This window comes from Scyliorhinus torazame, chromosome 6, assembly GCF_047496885.1.
Source record: "Scyliorhinus torazame isolate Kashiwa2021f chromosome 6, sScyTor2.1, whole genome shotgun sequence".
NCBI lineage: Eukaryota > Metazoa > Chordata > Chondrichthyes > Carcharhiniformes > Scyliorhinidae > Scyliorhinus > Scyliorhinus torazame.
The window spans coordinates 308969755-308991581 of record NC_092712.1 but is presented as its reverse complement, the minus strand read 5'-3'; the positions used below and the strand labels follow the sequence as shown (position 1 = coordinate 308991581).

General features: G+C 49.0%; 1 protein-coding gene across 3 annotated transcripts in view; it reads left to right on the top strand.

The window, feature by feature from the left end:
• Positions 1-19403, top strand: part of uba5 (ubiquitin-like modifier activating enzyme 5) — a 28330-nt gene extending 8927 nt beyond the window's left edge. For all 3 annotated transcript variants that reach the window (XM_072510037.1, XM_072510039.1, XM_072510038.1), the window contains exons 4-12: positions 446-555; positions 6485-6571; positions 8679-8763; positions 8930-9034; positions 12948-13075; positions 13326-13461; positions 15470-15545; positions 18000-18106; positions 19026-19403. In XM_072510037.1, the coding sequence (XP_072366138.1) occupies positions 446-555; positions 6485-6571; positions 8679-8763; positions 8930-9034; positions 12948-13075; positions 13326-13461; positions 15470-15545; positions 18000-18106; positions 19026-19112 (921 nt within the window). In that variant the 3' untranslated portion in view covers positions 19113-19403. The remainder of the gene's footprint in view (positions 1-445; positions 556-6484; positions 6572-8678; positions 8764-8929; positions 9035-12947; positions 13076-13325; positions 13462-15469; positions 15546-17999; positions 18107-19025) is intronic.
• Positions 19404-21827: the final 2424 nt, after the last annotated feature.

Below are 21827 nucleotides of genomic sequence, written 5' to 3'. Positions count from 1 at the left end.
AATAGAATTGCAAGCAATGTTTAAACTTCACCCAATAGAATTGCAAGCAACCCATGATTGATGCCAGGATCCTCAACCTGACAGCTGTGTACAATCCCAGCATCCTGTGCTGATTGTTTGTGAGAAACAGAACAACAGAACCAGCACCCTGGGTTGTTTCACTGTTGATTACTTATTACTGATCTGTCCTAAAAATACATGTTTAATGGTTAATAATGATTACTCGGTACTCTTCCTATAATTCATCTCCATCCTTAATAAAGTAACTTATGTAAAACTACTCTAGTGGCATGCTAACTATTCAGTTTTAAGAGGTATCATTGCTGTACCACCCCCGCTTCACCGGGTTTAATGGGTTGAAATCAAAATTGCAAGTAAAAATTGACTTGTTGACCAAATTAGCCAGTTAATTGGAATGCCGATCATCTTCCTTTCTAACTTTCAGCTCTTGCTGTTTGACTATGACAAGGTGGAACTAGCCAACATGAACAGACTCTTCTTCCAGCCTCACCAAGCTGGACTTAGTAAAGTGGAAGCTGCTAAAGAAACACTGAGGTAAAGCTAATCGCAAATAACACCACGACAGTGTGTCCTCCCCTCGCAAAGTTATGCTATTGCCTGCGGAAAGAGGTGGAAAATCGCATCTTGTATCCCTACTGGTGCCACAATGGGAAAGCCGCTGTGAGGTTAATAGACCACTTGGTGGTGATGTGGAACCACACCGAGCGATAAAGGTCGTAAGATAATGGTTGTCGTTGACCCAAGACGTTAACTCTGTCTCTCTCCACCGATGTTATCTGGCCACTTCTGGAGTATTTCCAGAAGTTTCTGTTTTTATTATTATTATTATTGGCGCAAAACAGGCATCTAGCCAAATTTTGCCCTGGTGTGCTGAGTTGTGACGGCAGATGCACAAGTTTGAGGAAATTTGCATGTAAAGTAGACATGGAGCGGATGGTTCCTCTTGTGGGGCATTCTGGGACGAGAGGTCATAGTCTCAGGATAAGATGTAGCAAATTTAAAACCGAGTTGAGGAGAAACTATTTCTCCTAAAGGATTGTGACTCTGTGGAATTCGCTACCCCGGAGTGCGGTGGAGGCTGGGACAGTGAGTAATTTAAGGAGGAGTTAGACAGATTTTTAATTGGTAATGGGTTGAAGGGTTATGGAGGACGGGCAGCACGGTGGAGTTAAGGCCTGGATGAGATCAGCCATGATCGATGGCAGAGCAGACTCGACGGGCCAAATGGTCTAATTCTGCTCCTGTATCGTATGAACTTACAAGGGATGATCTGATCGAGGTCATAGGATAATGGAATAGTTTGATAGGGTAAGACGCAAATATTTTCGTGGATGAGAGATCGCAGTTGGAGGTCATCAATATAAAATAGGCACTAGCTTAATCCAGAAGGAAATTCTGGAGGGCGTTTTTTAGTCAGAGAGCGGAGAGAATGTGCAACACGGCGGGTTGAGGTAAATAGCGCACAGGCATTTAGGAGGATGCTGGATGAAGATTGGTGGGACAAGGCCCGTGGGGGAACATTGATGAGGTTGGGCTTGAATGGTCTCGAGACCGCGACTCGCTGTCTAAGCAGCAGAACTGTGAAAACCTCATTAAACCCTGAGCCAGCTCACTTTCTGTTTTTAACCATTTGAGCCTAAACTCTGTATGAAGAGCCACTGGATTCTTTCGAGTGCAAATGAGTCTGCAATACAGGTCGAGTCTCCTTTATCTGAAAACATCCAAGCAACCCCACTTTTTATTTTTAACCTCATCAGTGTTTAGTGCGGGGAGTCTAGTAGTTTGTCACACTGTTTACTGTGGTGAACATGTCAAACAGAAACTTATTACAGCTACCTTTTTACTACAGACCAATGAAAACATCAATCATAAAGTACCTTTAAAGTTCCAATAGCGGGCGGCATGTGGCGCAGTGGTTAGCTCTGGGACTGCGACGCTGAGGACCCACGTTTGAATCCCGGCGCTGGGTCACTGTCCGTGTGGAGTTTGCACATTCTCCCCATGTCTGTGGGGGTTTCACCCCCCACAGCCCAAAGATGTTCAGGTTAGATGGATTGGCCACGTTAAATTGCCCCTTAATTGGAAATAAAAATAATTGGGTACTCTAAATTTATGTTAAAATAAAGTACCAACAGCAGAAATTGCAAACAACTTGAAATTTCTTTACCTTGTGTAAATTCATAAGATATAGGAACAGAATTAGGCCATTCGGCCCATCGAGTCTGCTCCGCATAAACATAAACAATGTTCAATTGACAAAAGAGATCAGAGAGCCAGAGCTGTCAATCAAGCAATAATTTCTCTGGGACTCAGCTGCTTCAACGGTCTAATGGATGAATGGACTGTTATCCAAGAATGAGCCTTGGCTTAGAACCCAGATATCAATTAGAGTACTTAAGCTAGGTGGAGTTGATATAGAGATCAATCATGTTCTTACTGAATAGTGAACAGGTTCAACGGGCTGAATAGTTTCCCTCTGTTTCGATCTTCAAGTTTTGTAAAGGACTTTGATAGTTAATAAGTCAAAACTGTTTCCACTGGTAGGAGGATAAATAACCAGAGAATACAGATTTTAGATAATTGACAAAAGATCCAGAGGGAGAAATGAGGAGGAATTATTTTATGCAGCGAGTTGTTGTGATCTGGAAGGCGCTGCCTGAAAGGGTGATGGAAACGGTTCAATAACAACTTTCAAAAGGGACCTGGAGAGATATTTGAAAGAGAAAACGTGCAGGGATCCCGCCAAGGGGAGGGGGAATGGGGCACGACAGGTGCAAGGGGCCGAATGGCCTGTAAAATTCTGTTTTTCCAGTGTTTCTTTTTTCTGTTTCTGGAATGCTCTGTTTATTGTATTTCACGTAAGTGTCGGAAAAGGTTTATGTTATAATCTCACAGTGCACATAAAGCACAGTGGTTAGCACTGTGGCTTCACAGCTCCAGGGTCCCAGGTTCGATTCCCGGCTTGGGTCCCTGTCTGTGTGGAGTTTGCACGTTCTCCCCGTGTGTTTCTTCCCACAGTCCAATGATGTGCAGGTTAGGTGGATTGGCTGTGATAAATTGTCCTTAGTCTCCAAAAGTGCCCTTAGTGTTGGGTGGGGTTACTGGGTTATGGGGATAGGGTGGAGTTGTGGACTTGGGTAGGGTGCTCTTTCCAAGAGCCGGTGCAGACCCGATGGGCCGAATGGCCTCCTTCTGCACTGTAAATTCTATGATTTTATACCTTGTCTTTATTATTTAGTGATTCATCTTATTTTACTAGCCATTTAAAAAAATATATAATTTTTATTAAAGTTTTCACAAAATGTAAAAGGAACCCAATAGAATTAAATACAAAACAAAACAACCCAGTGCCCCCTCCCCCATACATAAATAATATATCAACACCCGCTGAAACACATAGCAAATATATACACCCCCTCAGATCCCCCACGCTTGGGGGGGCCTCACATCCTTCCACTGAAGGAGAATCCTTTGCCGGGCTACCAGGGACGCAAAGGCCAGAATGCCGGCCTCTTTCGCCTCCTGCACTCCCGGCTCCTCTGCAACCCCAAATATTGCGAGCCCCCAGCCCGGTTTGACCCTGGATCCTACCACCCTCGACACCGTCCTCGCTACGCCCTTCCAAAATTCCTCCATCGCTGGGCATGCCCAGAACATATGGGTGTGGTTTGCTGGGCTCCCTGAGCACCTAACACACCTGTCCTCACCCCCAAAGAACCGGCTCATCCTTGTCCCGGTCATATGTGCCCTGTGCAGCACCTTAAACTGTATGAGGCTGAGCCTCGTGCACGAAGAGGAAGAGTTCACCCTCCCTAGGGCATCTGCCCACGTCCCCTCCTCGATCTCCTCCCCCAAGTCCTCCTCCCACTTTCAGCACCTCATCGAGGCCTCCTCCTCCTGCATCACCTGGAATGTTGCCGAGATCTTCCCCCCTCCAACCCACGCCCCCGAGAGCACCCTGTCCTGTACCGTGCGTGGCAGTAGCAGCGGGAATTCCACCACTTGCCGCCTGGCAAACGCCCTTACCTGTCGATACCTAAAGGCGTTTCCCGGGGGGAGCCCGTACTTCTCCTCCAGCTCACCCAGGCTCGCGAACTTCCCATCTTTACTAGCCATTTTATTTACTTTGGACTGGAGCCAACCTAGGCGATTGTAATGTGCCACAAAAGGCTGTGGAGGACAAGTCACTGAATATATTTAAGAAGGAAATGGTTAGATTTCTACATCAAAGGCGTCAAGAACAAAGAATTACAGCACAGGAACAGGCCCTTCGGCCCTCCCAGCCTGCGCCTATCCAGATCCTTTATCTAAACCTGTCTTCTATTTTCCAAGGATCTACTTCCCTCTGTTCCCCGCCCGTTCATATATCTGTCTAGATGCATCTTAAATGATGCTATCGTGCCCGCCTCTACCACCTCCGCTGGCAAAGCGCTCCAGGCACCCACCACCCTCTGCGTAAAAAAACTTTCCACGCACATCTCCCTTAAACTTTCCCCCTCTCACCTTGAAATTGTGACCCCTTGTAATTGACACCCCCACTCTTGGAAAAAGCTTGTTGCTATCCACCCTGTCCATACCTCTCATAAATTAGTAGACCTCAATCAGGTCCCCCCTCAACCTCCGTCTTTCAAACGAAAACAATCCTAATCTACTCAACTTTTCTTCATAGCTAGCACCCTCTATACCTGGCAACTTCCTGGTGAACTTCCTCTGCACCCTCTCGAAAGCATCCACATCCTTCTGGTAATGTGGCGACCAGAACTGCACGTATTCCAAATGTGGCCGAACCAAAGTCCTATACAACTGTAACATGACCTGCCGACTCTTGTACTCAATATCCTGTCTGATGAAAGCAAGCATGCTGTATGCCTTCTTGACCACTCTATTGACCTGCGTTGCCATCTTCAGGGTACAATGGACCTGAACTCCCAGATCTCTCTGTACATCAATTTTCCCCAGGACTCTTCCATTGACCGTATAGTCCGCTCTTGAATTAGATCTTCCAAAATGCATCACCTCGCATTTGCCTGGATTGAACTCCATCTGCCATTTCTCTATCTATATTTTGCTGTATTCTCTGACAGTCCTCCTCGCTATCTGCAACTCCACCAATCTTAGTATCATCTGCAAACTTGCTAATCAGACCACCTATACCGTCGTCCAGATCATTTATGTATATCACAAACAACATTGGTCCGAGCACGGATCCCTGTGGAACACCACTAGTCACCTTTCTCCATTTTGAGACACTCTCTTCCACCACTACTCTCTGTCTCCTGTTGCCCAGCCAGTTCTTTATCCATCTAGCTAGTACACCCTGAACCCCATACGAGTTCACTTTTTCCATCAACCTGCCATGGGAAACTTTATCAAACGCCTTACTGAAGTCCATGTATATGACATCTACAGCCCTTCCCTCATCAATTAACTTTATCACTTCCTCAAAGAATTCTATTAGGTTTGTAAAACATGACCTTCCCTGCACAAAACCATGCTGCCTATCACTGATAAGTCTAATTTCTTCCAAATGTGAATAGATCCTATCCCTCAGTATCTTCTCCAACAGTTTGCCTACCACTGACGTCAAGCTCACAGGTCTATAATTCCCTGGATTATCCCTGCTACCCTTCTTAAACAAAAGGACAACATTAGCAATTCTCCAGTCCTCCGGGACCTCACCCGTGCTCCAGGATGCTGCAAAGATATCTGTTAAGGCCCCAGCTATTTCGTCCCTCGCTTCCCTCAGAAACCTGGGATAGATCCCATCCGGACCTGGGGACTTGTCCACCTTAATGCCTTTTAGAATACCCAAAACTTCCCCCTTCCTTATGCCGACTTGACCTAGAGTATTTAAACATCCATCCCTAGCCTCAACATCCGTCATGTCCCTCTCCTTGGTGAATACCGATGCAAAGTACTCATTAAGAATCTCACCCATTTCCTCTGACTCCACACATAAATTCCCTCTTTTGTCTTTGAGTTGGCCAATCCTTTCTCTAGTTACCCTCTTGCTCCTTATATACGAATAAAAGGCTTTGGGATTTTCCTTAACCCTGCTAGCCAAAGATATTTCATGACCCCTTTTAGCCCTCTTTATTGCGCGTTTGAGATTTGTCCTACTTTCCCGATATTCCTCCAAAGCTTCATCAGTTTTATGTCGCCTAGATCTTATGTATGCTTCCTTTTTCATCTTAACTAGTCTCACAAGGGGGTATGGGGAGAGTGCGGGAGTTGAGTGTTGAGATAGAGGATCAGCGATGATCGTATTGGATTGGATCCTATTTTCTGGGTTTGCATTCCACATCTGGGGAAACAATATGATCTAAAATCCGAAATGCAGTCGGCCCGAGGGTTTGGGATGAAGGATTCTCGACCTGTAATGTTGCTGTTGATGTTGCTAACTGAACTCGTTGCGCAGCCCATCGGGAGCTGAATGTAATCGGCCTGTCCCTTGCTTTTGCAGGAATATTAATCCCGACGTTCAGTTTGAAATTCACAACCTCAACATCACAACAATGGACAACTTTCAGCATTTCATGGATCGGATCAGGTTGGATTTAGGATGCAAAATCCGGAGGCGCGGTCCTCGTTTTCCCGGTGCCACTTAAATATGCTGCTCTCGCGGGTCCTTGCGACATGAAATGAGGCCATTCGGCCCACTGTGCCCGTGCTGGCCCTTTGAACAATCTATTCAATTTTTCTCACTTTGCTGCCCTTTCCCAAACCCCAGCAAATGTATTTATTCCAGGGATTAGAAACTGGAGTCACGAGCAGGCCAGACGGATTTTGAAGGTTGGTGGCAGGTTCATGGCCCTGAACGTCAAGAATATCCCAGTGAAGAATCCACAAATTTCCTTGGTCAAACAGAGAGTTGTAATGGTCTTGAATGTGCTGCCTGAAAGAGGGGCTACGGAGGCAGATTTAATCACTGGTCCTGAAAGACAATTAGATAAGTACTTAACCGTGAAAATAAACATGCACACCCACGGGAAAGGGCGGCACAGCGGTACGAGCTGGATTGCTCTGAGAGCTAGTATAGATTCAGTGGTCTGAATGGCCTCCGGTGACGTAGGCATTCTATGATCCTGTTACCAAATCCAAACAGTGCCACACATGACCATTCTATTGATATCTGGCAACGATACTGCTTCTGAAGGTTCCAATAACCACCTTTAAAAGATGCCCTTCCTCATTGTCACCAGATGCCGAGATTGTTTTCCGCCTTTGTGCCGAGCAGCCCTGCCCACATGTGCTGACCGGCACACACCACTCCGCAAACACAAGGTGGGGGGGGACAAAGGTGTGTCAGCCGAGGAGGAACGGTTTTGCACGGAGGGTTTGCGAGCCAGAAGGGAGCTCTTTCTTATGGTGTTAGTGACTGAAGTGGAGACTGACAACATTTAAGAATAAATGAATGAAGGAAATGGGGTCGTTGAAAGGACTGAGGGCTGCTAAATGGACTTGGGACCTACTGCTCATGCGCTGCGTAAACGCCATCGGGGCGTGCGGAAATGCCGTCGCGGCGTGCGGAAACGCCGTCGCGGCGGGGGGGAAACGCCATCGCGGCGTGTGTTCCCTGTAGTTGCTACATAATTGGTCTGCAATATAAACTACGTGGACTCCGCAATTAGCTTAAATACTTGGATGTATATAGTGTCTTTCACAACCTCCGGATTTCCCAAACTACCCTGCTGTGTTATGCTGCTTCGTGTAGCATAAGCTGCTTCCTTGATGTCTGCTTTGACAAAGGAAGCTCCAGACTATGAAATGAGTTCAACTTGTTTATTGAACTATTAACACAGTTCTTAAATGAGTTCGACTCTCTGCTAATCTATCTGTAGTAACTCAGTCTATCTTTACCAGCCTGTTCTAAGCCATGTGCTGGGTGTGATGCTGTTGATCAACCCTGATGTACTCTCTAGATGCCTGTCTGTGGAAAGAGGCAGAGCATGTGTGCCCTGTCCTTTTATATGGGTTGTGAAGTGCCCCCTTGTGGTAATGCCACCTCTGGGTGTCCTGATTACCCATTGGTTGTGTCCTGTTGTAATGACTATATGTCTGCATGTCATGGCCTCTCTGGTGCTCCCTCTAGTGGTTACTTAGTTGTAGTGTATTTACATTAACCCCTTGTGTATATACAGTGATGCATTTCACCATATACTCTAAGGGCAGTGAGGGACTTTTTGAAGTGTAGTCACGAGTGAAATGTAGGAAACGAGCCAGCCAACGTACACGCAGCAAACTCCCACACATTGTAAACTAATTATGATCAGATGATCTGTGATGTTGATTGAGGGATAAATATTGGCCAGGACACCGAGGATAAACTATTACTCTTCTTCGGAATAGTACCATGGAATATTTTACACCTACCTGAGAGGGCAGATATGGCTTTGATTTAATATCTCACCCGAAAGACGGCACCTCTGGCAGGGCAGCACCCCCTCAGTAAAGTTTCAGGTTTTTGAGCGGGGCAAGATTTGCACCCGGATGTATTTGTTTTCTTCAACTGAAACACGTTTCCTGGATTCCTACAGAATTCCCCACTGTCCCTCCGTTTAAGCCCCTTTAGCGAAGCCCCCTTTGCAGCTGCGCCCCTTCGCAGACAGCTCTCCAATGAAGCGTTTAACTCGTCCCTGTGATTTGATTTTCATTAGGAACGGCGGGTTGGAGGAAGGAAAACCTGTGGATCTAATACTGAGCTGCGTCGACAACTTTGAAGCCCGTATGGCAATAAATACAGTGAGTGTTAAACCTGCAGCAGCCTCACAGTAACTGGTGAGCTGAACGTGTGTTTGTCAGTCGTTAAATGACTTAAAATTGAGGGGTTCTTTTTTTTTTGGCAACGATGTGCGTTTCTCTACTCCTGTTGTTCACCTTTTTTGAAGTTATATTTTCTTGATTTCAGGCGTGCAATGAGCTTGCTAAGGTGTGGATGGAGTCTGGGGTCAGTGAAAATGCGGTCTCGGGGCATATCCAGCTGCTTATTCCAGGAGAAACTGCCTGCTTTGCGGTATGGCCATTGCTGTTCATTGTGCTTCTATCTTCAGTGTTGCAAATAAATCTTCACCGAGCAAAGTGAGTTCTTGGCGTCACGGGCACCAAGTTGTATTTGGAGTTAGGTCAGCGAAGATTTTTTTCTTTGTTAATTGCTTGGCGAAGATACCTGAATCGTCATTGAGGGCTACCTGTTTGGAAGCTCATCTCTAAGGCGGACCCAGTGAGAGGCATGAATGTTAACACCTTTCTTCCTGGAAGTTTTGAACCCGTTTGTTCAAGTTCAGAGAGTCTCCGTGTGCTGCCACGTGTATCGCACTCAGTGAGACTTCATGGTTTTTACGGAAACTCTGAATGTCAACAATATATTTCTTCACAGTGCAGTTAAATCGCGAGGAGTCCGGATGGAGTAGACTGGGAGAAACGGTTCCCATTGACAGAACAGGGTGAGAAATAAGGGACAGTAATTTGGGGTGAATGGGAAGATCTCTCAATGTAGCGAGTGGTTAGGGACTGGAACGCGCTGCCTGCGTGTGCGGGGGAAGCAGGACCAATTGCGTCTTTCAAAAGAAAATCAGATCATTATCTGAAGGGGGAAATATTGCAGGAAGTACAGGGGAAGAGGCGGGGAAATGGCACTAGTGACTTCCTCTTGCAGAGGGTCAGTATGGACACGACCGGCTGAATGGCCTCAATCTATGATTCTGTCTCTTTGCTATATATACAGCTGAAGAGATCAGGCTTGTTTGAACGTTCGTAAACCAGGATTCCTTTCTGCTAGGAGTTGGGTTAAATGTGTTTGTGGAGTTGATGCATGTTTTTGGAAGTTTTTGAAACATTTGAAGGTGGCCATGAACTGGGACGGGACCCATTCCGCCAGGCTGAATGTAGCAGTGCGGAAACTCTGTCCTGCTACCATTGGCCACAGTTCCCATCATGTTTTCTGGGCAGTCGGGACTGACTGATTGGAATAGGCCCAAAGTGCTCACGAGCAGTCCAGCAGCACCTACCCCAATTGCCCACCGGTCCTCTAAGGGTGTTCCCATTGTAGGGCTGTTCCTTTGGTGAGGGTGCAGGGATAGGGGTGTTCCTGTGGTGGGAGTACAGGGGTAGGGGTGTTCCTTTGGTGGGGGTGCAGGGGCAGGGGTGTTCCTGTGGTGGGAGTACAGGGGTAGGGGTGTCCCCGTGGTGGGGGGCAGGGGTGTTCCTGTGGTGGGGGTGCAGGGGTAGGGGTGTTCCTGTGGCGGGGGTGTAGGGGCAGGGGTGTTCCTGTGGTGGGGGTGCAGGGGTGTTCCCATGGTGGGGGTGCAGGGGTAGGGGTGTTCCCGTGGTGGGGGTGCAGGGGTGTTCCCATGGTGGCGGGGCAGGGGGCATGGGTGTTCCCGTGGTGGGGGTGCAGCGGGCATGGGTGTTCCCGTGGTGGGGGTGCAGCGGGCATGGGTGTTCCCGTGGTGGGGGTGCAGCGGGCATGGGAGTTCCCGTGGTGGGAGTGCAGCGGCAGGGGTGTTCCCGTGGTGGGGGCGCAGCGGCAGGGGTGTTCCCCTGGTGGGGGTGTTCCCCTGGTGGGGGGGGCAGGGGTAGGGGTGATCCTGTGGTGGGGGGGGGGGGCAGCGGTAGGGGTGTTCCCATGGTGGGGGTGCAGGGGTAGGGGTGTTCCTGTGGTGGGAGGACAGGGGTAGGGGTGTTCCTGTTGTGGGAGTACAGGGGCAGGGGTGTTCCCATGGCGGGGGTGCAGGGGTAGTGGTGTTCCCATGGTGGGGGTGGGGGGACAGGGGCAGGGGTGTTCCTGTGGTGGGAGTACAGGGGCAGGGGAGGGGTGTTCCCGTGGTGGGGGTGCAGGGGTGTTCCCATGGTGGGGGTGCAGAGGTAGGGGTGTTCCCATTGTGGGGGTGCAGGGGCAGGGTGTTCCCGTGGTGGGATGCAGCGGCAGGGGTGTTCCCGTCAGCGGCAGGGGTGGTCCCCTGGTGGAGGGGCAGGGGCAGGGGTGTTTCCGTTGTGGGGGTGCAGGGGCAGGGTGTTCCCGTGGTGGGATGCAGCGGCAGGGGTGTTCCCGTCAGCGGCAGGGGTGTTCCCCTGGTGGGGGTGCAGCGGCAGTGGTGTTCCCCTGGTGGGGGGGGCAGGGGTGTTCCCGTGGTGGGGGTGCAGCGGCAGGGGTGTTCCCCTGGTGGGGGTGCAGCGGCAGGGGTGTTCCCCTGGTGGGGGGGGGGCAGGGGTGTTCCCGTGGTGGGGGGGCAGGGGCAGGGGTGTTCCCGTGGTTGGGGGGGGGGGGGGCAGCGGTGTTCCCGTGGTGGGGCTGCAGGGGCAGGGGTGTTCCCATGGTGGGGGTGCAGGGGTAGGGGTGTTCCCCTGGTGGGGGTGCAGGGGCAGGGGTGTTCCCGTGGTTGGGGGGGGGGGGCAGGGGTGTTCCCGTGGTGGGTGTGCAGGGGCAGGGGTGTTCCCATGGTGGGGGGGGTGGGCAGCGGTGTTCCCGTGGTGGGGCTGCAGGGGCAGGGCTGTTCCCATGGTGGGGGTGCAGGGGTACGGGTGTTCCCGTGGTTGGGGGGAGGGGGGGGCAGGGGTGTTCCCGTGGTGGGTGTGCAGAGGCAGGGGTGTTCCCATGGTGGGGGTGCAGGGGTGTTCCCATGGTGGGGGTGCAAGGGCAGGGGTGTTCCCATGGTGGGGGGGCCGCGGCAGGGGTGTTCCCGGGGTGGGGGTGCAGAGGCAGGTGTTCTAATGGCGGGGGTGCAGGGGCAGGTGTGTTCCCGTGGTGGGTGTGCAAGGGTGTTCCCGTGGTGGGGGGGCAGAGGCAGGGTGGTCCCGTGGTGGGGGGGGCCGGGCAGAGGCAGGGTGGTCCCGTGGTTGGGGGGGGGTGGAGGGGCAGAGGCAGGGTGGTCCCATAAAATTCCTACAGTGCAGAAGGAGGCCATTCGGCCCATTGAGTCTGCGCCGACCATCTGAAAGACCACCTTACCTGGGCCCCCTGCCCCGTTACCCCATAACCCCACCTAACCTCCACATCTTTGGGCACAGAAGGGAAATTTAGGGGTGTTCCCGTAGCCAATCCACCTAAACCTGCACATCTTTGGGCCGAGGGAGGAAACCGGAGCACCCGGAGAAACCCACGCGCACACGGGGAGAACGAGCAGTCTCCGCAAACCACCCAAGGCTGGAATTGAAATCAGATCCCCGGCGCTGTGAGGCAGCAGTGTTAACCACTTGTGCCGTGGTGGGGAGGTGTTCCCATCCCCAGGAAAGTCCAAGAAGAGGAAAGCCATATGTAGTCCGAGGAGAATGTTTCCAGGAGAATGGATCGAGGCGAATGTTTCCAGGGGAATGGTTCCAGGGGAATGGTTCCAGGGGAATGGTTCCAGGGGAATGGTTCCAGGGGAATGGTTCCAGGGGAATGGTTCCAGGGGAATGGTTCCAGGGGAATGTTTCGAGGCGAATGTTTGGAGGAGAATGGATCCCCGCTTCGAGATGCTGGAGCCTTTCTCAGACTTCATCAGGTTTCCCACCAGCTGTCAGATGTTTTGAGCCCCAGTGAGGTTATAACGGGATAATTAGGCAGAATTTCCAGATGATTCCTTAGGAAGGTGCCCAGACATGGGGGAATGAGCAAGAGGGGGGGCGCCTAATGACAATTTGGGGAGTTACAGATGAGGTGGTGTAAAGAGATTCTGCCCCGAAGTTCCCATCACCTCTGTGGAAACCTCCACCCATGCCTCCTGAGGCCAGAGGGATTTCCGGCTCCCTGTCCTCTATGAATCTTTAATGGAATAACGGGATTGCCGCCTCGCATACTATGCGGCTGATCGATTGCAGTTGTTTAGGTGCTGGGAACGCCATTTATTTAAATGATCACTGGGCAAATTTTCAGTCGGTTTAAGTATCCAATCACCAAACCCAGGTTGCACCTTGAAAAGATTCCGTGTTGTGTGTTCCTGTTGCAGTGCGCCCCCCCACTCGTGGTCGCTGCAAATGTTGACGAAAAGACACTGAAGCGTGAAGGGGTGTGTGCGGCTAGTCTCCCCACCACCATGGGAGTCGTAGCAGGACTTCTGGTACAAAATGTCCTGAAGTAAGTAGGTAAATATTAAATAAATAAATTAACACATGTAGGAAATGGGCTGGAAACTGTGTATGTTTGCGACGTGTCTGCTATGGCGTCCCAAATGGTCCACGTCCCACCGGAATGGCTGCCCGATTTTCTTAAGGCTTGTTCGTCCCAGTCAGCAAACGTGACTTGAACTATCTAAAGATCAAATCCAAGATTGCTTTATGCCTGGCTATCAAGTGGGTAATTCAGTGTTTTTGTTTTGCTTTTCCAGGTATCTTTTAGGCTTTGGCTCTGTGAGTTATTACCTTGGCTACAACGCCATGCAGGACTTCTTTCCAACAATGACCATGAAACCAAATCCCAGTTGTGATGATCGAAGCTGCAGGTTCCGACAGGAAGAATACAAGGTGCTCCTTCCATTTATCGCGGTCAGTCAGTCCCGCGGGTGCACCACACTAACAGACTGTCATGCTGTTCCGGCTCCCCACACCCACGTCCCTTTGCTGTTTATTGTCATTTATTTTCCCTGGCCCTTGCGCATGAAAATGAAATGAAAATCGCTTATTGTCACAAGTAGGCTTCAAATGAAGTTACTGTGACAAGCCCCTAGTCGCCACATTCCGGCGCCTGTTCGGGGAGGCTTGTATGGGAATTGAACCGTGCTGCTGGCCTGCCTTGGTCTGCTTTAAAAGCCAGCGATTTAGCCCAGTGTGCTAAAGTGCCAGCGATTTAGCCCAGTGTGTGCATCATGTGGCCCAAGAAGCGGGAAGTTTACCAGCTTGTGATTGCCTCATTGGAAGGCTCGTGAAAGTTGGCAATTGACGACTGCCTTTCAATTCTTCCTTCCCTGTCAGGACTGCAGTTAATACTAAGAAGATTAGGCAGCACGGTGGCGCAGTGGGTTAGCCGCTGCTGCCTCTTGGCGCCGAGGTCCCAGGTTCGATCCCGGCTCTGTGTCACTGTCCGTGTGGAGTTTGCACATTCTCCCCGTGTCTGCGTGGGTTTCGCCCCCACAACACAAAGATGTGCAGGGTAGGTGGATTGGCCACGCTAAATTGCCCCTTAATTGGAAAAAATGAATTGGGTACTCTAAATTGTTTTTTAATTTTTAAAAATAAAACAGAAAATACTAAGACGTTCGCTCTTTCATTCATTCCTGTCAATGTGCACTTGACTGCACTCACAAAGGTGAGGAACTGCTCGTTGACCAGACCACTTGGCGGGTGATGGCACAGTGGTTAGCATTGTTGCCTCACAGCGCCAGGGATCCAGGTTCAATTCCAGCATTGGGTCACTGTCTGTGTGGAGTTTGCATGTTCTCCCCGTGTGTGTGTGGGTTTCCTCGGGTGCTCCGGTTTCCTCCCACAGTCCAAATATGTACAGGTTAGGTGGATTGGCCATGATAAATTGCCTCTTTTGTGTCCAGGGATGTGCAGGTTACGTTACAGGGTTATGGAGATCGGGTGGGGGACTGGGTCTGGGTCTGGGCAGAGTGCTCGTCCAAAGGGTTGGTGCAGTCAAGCACACATTGACGGGGATGAACGAAATGGGCCGAATGGCCTTCTGCACTCTATGGATTCTATGAAATATGTAATAATCGCTTATTGTCACAAGTAGGCTTCAATGAAGTTACTGTGAAAAGCCCCTAGTCGCCACATTCCGGTGCCTGTTCGGGGAGACCGGTACGGGAATTGAACCCGCGCTGCTGGTCTTATTCTGCATTGCAAGCCAGCTGTTTAGCCCACGATGCTAAACCAGCCCCTGTTGACGACCCCGTGTTGGGGTGACCTCACTGCAATCCCCAGTGGACACAACACGTTACCAGCGAGTTGGCGCCCTCACTTAGAAAGGCCATTGTCGGAAATGGTAAAAGTTTCTGACCGAGGTTGTGGGAAGCTGGTGGTCGGAGAGGGGGCTTCTCTTCCCAGGTGGGGTTTTGGGAAATGGCGTGCCAACTTTGCATCAGTCTCTCTTAATGACGAGTTTGACGCAGGGTAAAGTCCCCCCCCTTCTCTGCTTCAACCAAGTAGCTCAGCCCCCCCCCCCCCCCCCCCACCACAGGAGAACACCCTTCGCTCCCCCCCCCCACCCACACACACACACACAGACCGTCACACCAATGTGGCATTTTTACCATTTCTCACACCAGCCTTTTTAAGTAAGGTTGAGAACTTGGTGGAGGTTAGTTGTGCCCACTGGAAAACCGTGAGGTCACCCCAACATATTTCACATTGAAACCTTCCAGTTAACGAGAGCGAAGACTGCCATCCCAGCACTCATCCGGATTTGAACCCGAGTACCAGAGGGGAAAAGAAATGGTTAATTTTTATCCCTTTTCCATCGCTTCTACCCTTGGCCAGGAAGTAAATAATACTTTCGCGAAGAAGAATAAACAATGTGCCGTCTCTCTAACAGCAAAAAGAAGTAACACGACCAAAGCAACAATTAGTGGAAGAGACTGAAGAGATCGTCCACGAAAACAATGACTGGGGTAAGACCTGTTTGAGTGTGTGGCTGGTTTTATCGTTGTAAATATTTTATTTTATTTTACACTTAATGGTTCAAGGCGCCGAGGGTCCCAGGTACTTCTTGAGGAGGGGCGATAATGACAATTAATGAACTCCTCCCAGCTGAAGAGATGAAGTGTTGAACGTGGTGGCTTATCTACCCTCTTAGTTGTTAAAATATATGTTGCGGGAGGCGATTAAAATAACTGATGATAGCAGGCACAGGGGAGGAGGGTGCTATAGCTTCACTAGACTGGAGAGTAACGGAATGATTCAGTGCATCTCATTTTTCTGTGCTGCAATGCCTCCCCCGCCTTCCTCATACAAACCTCAACTCATTCTGTATCCCACTGCTTGACGCCAACCCTTTGCTTATAGGTTAGCCCCTGTTGATGAATACTGACTCCCTATTCCCAAGGTATTAAATACAAAATCTCAGCTTTGTTTGCAGAATATTCCAGTGTCTCTCCCTCCCCTACCTCAGCAACTGATCCCAGCTGTATGTCCAGGCGCACACCCTCTTTCCCTATCTCTCTCTCTCTCTCGTGACAGTCGTTCTGGTTTGTAGTCTTGGGATTTCCTCCTTCGGCTCCTTCATCTTGCAATGATCTCGACCACCTTTAAAAGCCTTTCATCAAATCTATCCTTTTTTTCCCCCTGACAATCATCACCTTTAAATTTCAGGGCGGCATAATGGTTAGCACGGCTGCCCCACGGCGCCGAGGTCCCGGGTTCGATCCCGGCCTCGAGTCGCTGTCCGTGTGGAGTTTGCACATTCTCCCCGTGTCTGTGTGGGTTCCACCCCCACAATCCAGGGTAGGTGGATTGGCCACCCTAAATTGGGTATTCAAAATTCATTTTCAAAAATCTTCCTTAAATTTCTCCCAACTCTTGAGGGGCGGCACGCTGGTACAGTGGTTAGCACTGCTGCCTCACCGCGCCAGGGTCCAAGGTTCGATTCCCTGCTGGGTCACTGTCTGTGCGGAGTCTGCACGTTCTCCCGTGGGTCTGTGTGGGTTTCTTCCGGGTGCTCCGGTTTTCTCCCACCGTCCAAAGACGTGCAGGTTAGGTGAGGTTACAGGGATAGGATGGGGGAGTGGGCCTAGATAGGGTGCTCTTTCAGAGGGTCGGTGCAGACTTGATAGTCGAATGGCCATCATATGAATAACCTATACCATTTGTTTAATATTATGGCGTGGGTCACTGGATAAATCTGTTTAAGTCGATAAAGAGTGGGCCTGGCCAAGCTGCTAACTTAGCCAGGCTTTGTGGAGAAGTTTCCACAAGGAAAACAGCACAATAATGCCCACAAGCACCCAACCACTCCCTCAACATTGTATGTCTTCAAGAAGCAGTTAGATGTAGCTGTTGGGGCAAAGGGAACCCAAAGATATGGGGGTAAGGCGGGACCAGGCTAGTGAGTTGGCTGATCAGCCACGATCATAATGAATGGCGGAACGGGCTCAAAGGGCCGAATGGCCTCCTCTTGTTCCTATTTTCTATGTTTCCTCTCCATCTCTTTCCTGTCACATCCGATTCTCCTTCTACTCTGTCTCTTCCTGCACAATTCTTCCTCTACTCTTCCGACAGTCCCCCCCCCCCCCATCTACCTTGGCGTTTGTCGGCTGTGCTCCCCCGCCGTAATTTCTCACTTCCCCATTGCAGTCAGTCGGTAAAATTTAATTTCCACAGGGTACACACACCAAAGCATCTTTCTTGGTGTTTTATTACACGGCCGCATTAAACCTTTGTGCCTGGTGTAATCCACTAGATCCCATTCGCGCTGGCAATCGGATCTGCCATCCAGGGCTGGAATCCGCCCCCCCTGAGCGTACTTTCACACACTTTTCCTTTTGGGGAATAGTGGGGAAGCGGTGCAAGGATTCACCAGCTGATTGATGTCAGAGGTAGGTTCTTTACTCCGAGAGTAGTAAGGGTGTGGAATGTCCTGCCTGCAACAGTAGTGGACTTGCCAACACTAAGGGCATTCAAATGGTCATTGGATAGACATATGGACGATAAGGGAATAGTGTAGATGGGCTTTAGAGTGGTTACACAGGTCGGCGCAACATCGAGGGCCGAAGGGCTTGCACTGTGCTGTAATGTTCTATGTTCTATTATCAGTCCATTGAATGAATATCTCAACAGAACGTAGTGGAACATTCTATGGGAGGAGGAAAAGGTACCGGCACAAAGCTGCGGCTACCTAATTTCAGCTCAAAGCTCCTGCTCGAGGAGTTCAGTTTATTTATTTTTTTAATTAGCTGGAGGCTAATGGATGATCAAATTTGCTTCTCTAGTCCCCCGCAGTAACTCATTTTGTCAATCACATTGGCTGACTTATGTGATGTGATTGCTTTTCACAGTAACTTCATTTGAAGCCTACTTGTGACAATAAGCGATTTTCATTTCATTTTCATGCTCCTTCATTCGGGCAGGAATCGTGTTGGTTTCTGAGATATCCGAGGAAGAATTGAAAGCTGCTTCCGGCCCCATGCCTGACCTCCCGGAGGGAATCACCGTCGCTTACACTGTACCTGATAAAGTACGTCCAAATGTGAACATTGTAATAACACAACTTGAAATCGTCACACTCAAAATGATGACATTAGATTTTTATTAAGACGTACCATTATTCCCCGTGTCTGCGTGGGCTTCACCCCCACAATCCAAAGATGTGCCGAGTAGGTGGATTGGTCACACTAAAATTGCCCCTTAATTGGAAAACATGAATTGGGTTTCTAAATTTTTATTTCCTCAGAAGACTATGTGGAATAATGTTGAAAGAATATTGATTTGAATAGTTCTGAAATGTAAATGGTTCTTTACACAAGACCTTGTTTGTATTTCCTAGTAGGTTGTTTATGATAGGCAGAGTCTAGACCGTACTCAACCAGCCCATCTAACATCTGCTGTTAGATGTGATTCCACAATTGGGCAGCACTTGTTGAACAAACCTGAGTGTGCTAATAGCTGCGCTAACCAATTTAAAATGATAAGTTGAGCTAACATGACTCATTTACACTCACTAGAAATGACATCCATTCATACGCAGGGACCCGTTCTCTGCAAACAAAGGGCATGTGTTCAAGCCTGGGAGCGTAGGGTGCCTATTGTTCACCTTTGCTTCCACCATGGCAGTGCCTCAGCCAGAATCTACTCGCCAACCCATCTCCTGCAGAAGTATGAATTGTGATTGTTTGAAATTTTACATTCTTGCATTTATCCTGATGAGTGCAAGGTTAAAAACTTCAGCAACACGTCTATCTTTGCCAAAATATTCAAGCTCTGTTCTATTAGTGTGCTGTCCTGCCCCACATCAGGCTTGTACGGTTGGCTGCTTTCAGACTTCACTCCCTTACCGTAGGTATAGCCAGCTATTAAGAAGTATGATAATTATCCTTATTGACTGTGTCTGACCACACTTCACATTCATTCTTGCTTGTTGTCTGTCCTGTAACCAGGAGGGCGACACAGATACCACTGGAGAAACGGTGCAGGAGACAGAAGAAAGTCTGGAGGAGCTCATGGCCACGATGAAGCGCCTTTAACGGTTTCGCCAACACAATCGAGTTTATCGCTCCGCTGGCAAATGATTTGGACCTTTTTAACCCGAGGGCCTTGTCCCGTGCAGCCGACTCCTGGAAGTAACTGGCATCAGTTAGAGTAACTAGAATGAAACCACCATGTTTCAAATGCTGGTATGTTTATTTTAAACCCCCCCCCCCAAAAGAATCATTTATCTTCTCTGAGGGCCACAGGGTATTGTCGTCTCTTTTTATTCCTTAGGAGCTGCAATGTTGGCGTAGACAAATGTATGTAATTAAACAATGCAAAATGAAGTGACACTGAGTTGCAGATATTTAAAATTCTAGGAAGTTAGTATCTTTAAAGGAAGATAGAACCTCGATTATTCACACTCAAAAATCCACAATCTCCGTGGGAATTAAGAGAGTCAAAGTATCCAGGATTTATGTGGACCAGCTGAATGCAGTTGAGAGTTGTACTTCATGTCCATTGATCCAATGGGGGGTGAGTATATGTTGTCTGGATAACCAGAACCTGGCAGAATTCACTGTCCACGCCTCTCCGGATATTCATTTCCTGAGCCAGGAACCCAGCCAACTTCGGGCATCCGATCCAAGATTGGGGAGTTTGAGACTAAAACAGAAAGAAAACAAGCGGTGCGCTCGCTGAGAATTTGACCGTCAAAAGCTAAAAAAGAAATTTGCATTATGAATGGGAGCTCTGCCAATTCCCATTATCCAGACATTTCCCCCCCACACTGATATGACAGGCTCCATTTTCATGTGTAATGGAGCGATGAACCAGCAAAATAGTTAAGTCTAAGGAAAATGTTTTTTTTCTCAATTCATGTTTGATACCGTTAACGTTCTTCTGTTAAATATAGGCATGGTGCACTGTAGCACAGTGGTTAGCACTGCTGCCCTCACAACGCCAGGGGACCAAGTTCAATTCCGGCCTCGGGTGACTGTCTGTGCGGAGTTTGCACGTTCTCCCCGTGTCTGCGTGGGTTTCCTCCGGGTGCTCCAGTTTCCTCCCACAGTCCAAGGATGTGCAGGTTAGGTGGGGTTACCAGGATACGCAGGGGAGTGGGCCTGATAGGGTGCTCTTTCAGAGGGTCAGTGCAGTTTCGATGGGTCAAATGGCCTCCATCTGCACTCTCGGGATTCTGTGGTTTGCTGCTGCTGTTTTACACTTTGAACTCGATCCTGTAACAAACTGAATTTTGACTCAATACTGAGTATTGGGTTAAATCTAATTGGTGTTTTTGTCTTGACCAATGAGAGTCAGGTTTTTCTTTGCTTTCCAAACAAGGGAGTGGAGGGTTCTGGCAGGAGGGGGGCAGAGAGGAAAGTGGAGTTGAGACCACAATCCGATCAGCCATGACTTATTGAATGGCAGACGCTCCCAAGTCTAATGTTCCTAATACTTAAAATGATTGGTATTCATCTCTTTTTTTCTTAAAATTAGAGTACCAAATTCATTTTTTGCCCAATTAAGGAACAATTTAGTGAAGTCTTGTGTTGATCCTTATTAATGCATTTCTCTGAGGCTTCTGATAAAGTTATCGTATTTTGGGTGTAAGGGAGGGGAGAAAGTTCTCCTTCACCTATTTAAGTTCCTGGATTGTTTTGCATTCTTGTTCCTCGATTGGGATTTAGGCCGCAGACACCATTGTCTCATCCCCTCTGGCAGAGCACGATGAGAGACATCATGGAGTGCTGTCACCTCCAGTCTGCATCTATTGACAGAGGTGAACCAAAATGCTGAACATCTGTAACAGAAAAAGTTGGAAACGCTCAGCCAGGCTGTGGAGAAAGAGCAGTCAGTCTACTCTGTCCTCCTGGACCATCCTGGACATGACACACTGACCCACTTCTGTTTTCTCCACTTGTCCTCCTTTATCTGCCGAGTATTTCCCTTTGTTCTCGAGTTCTAGCCATGGTGGTGATTTTCTGATATTTATTCTATTTCTTTCTGAAACTCCGGCCAATTGAATACCAGAGTCTTTGTCAACAATACCAATTCAGATGCTTAATTTACTACAACAGACAGGGAGTTGGGTTGAATTTTAATCTATCCAGTTATGCAAGATTGATTGTATCACATAAAATAGTGCAGAAGAGGCCCATCGAACCTGCACCGACAAAAAACACTTGAGCTGCCTACCTAATCCCATTTGCCAGCACTTGGTCCATAATGTTATGACGTACCAAGTGCTCATCCAGGTACTTTTTAAAGGATATGAGGCAACCCGCCTCTACCACCCTCCCAGGAAGTGCATTCCAGTCCGTCACCTCCCTTTGGATAAAAAGGTTTCCCCTCTCATCCCCCCCCTAAACCTCCTGCCCCTCACCTTGAACTTGTGTGTCCCCTCATGACAGACCCTCCAACTATGGGGAACAGCTGCTCCCTATCCACCCTGTCCATGCCCCTCATAATCTTGTCCACCTCGATCAGGTCACCCCTCCGTCTTCACTGCTCCAGAGAAAACAACCCAAGCCTATCCTACCACTCTCATAACTTAAATGTTCCATCCCAGGCAACATCCTGGTGAATTGCCTCTGCACCCCCTCCAGTGCAATCACATCCTTGCTATAATGTGGCGACTAGAATTGCACACAGTACTCCAGCTGTGGCCTCACCAAATTCTATATAACGTCCTTGCTTTTGTAAAGTATCCACAGGTTCTGCACAAACATAATGGGGGGGAAGCATTGTGGATAGCACAATTGCTTCAC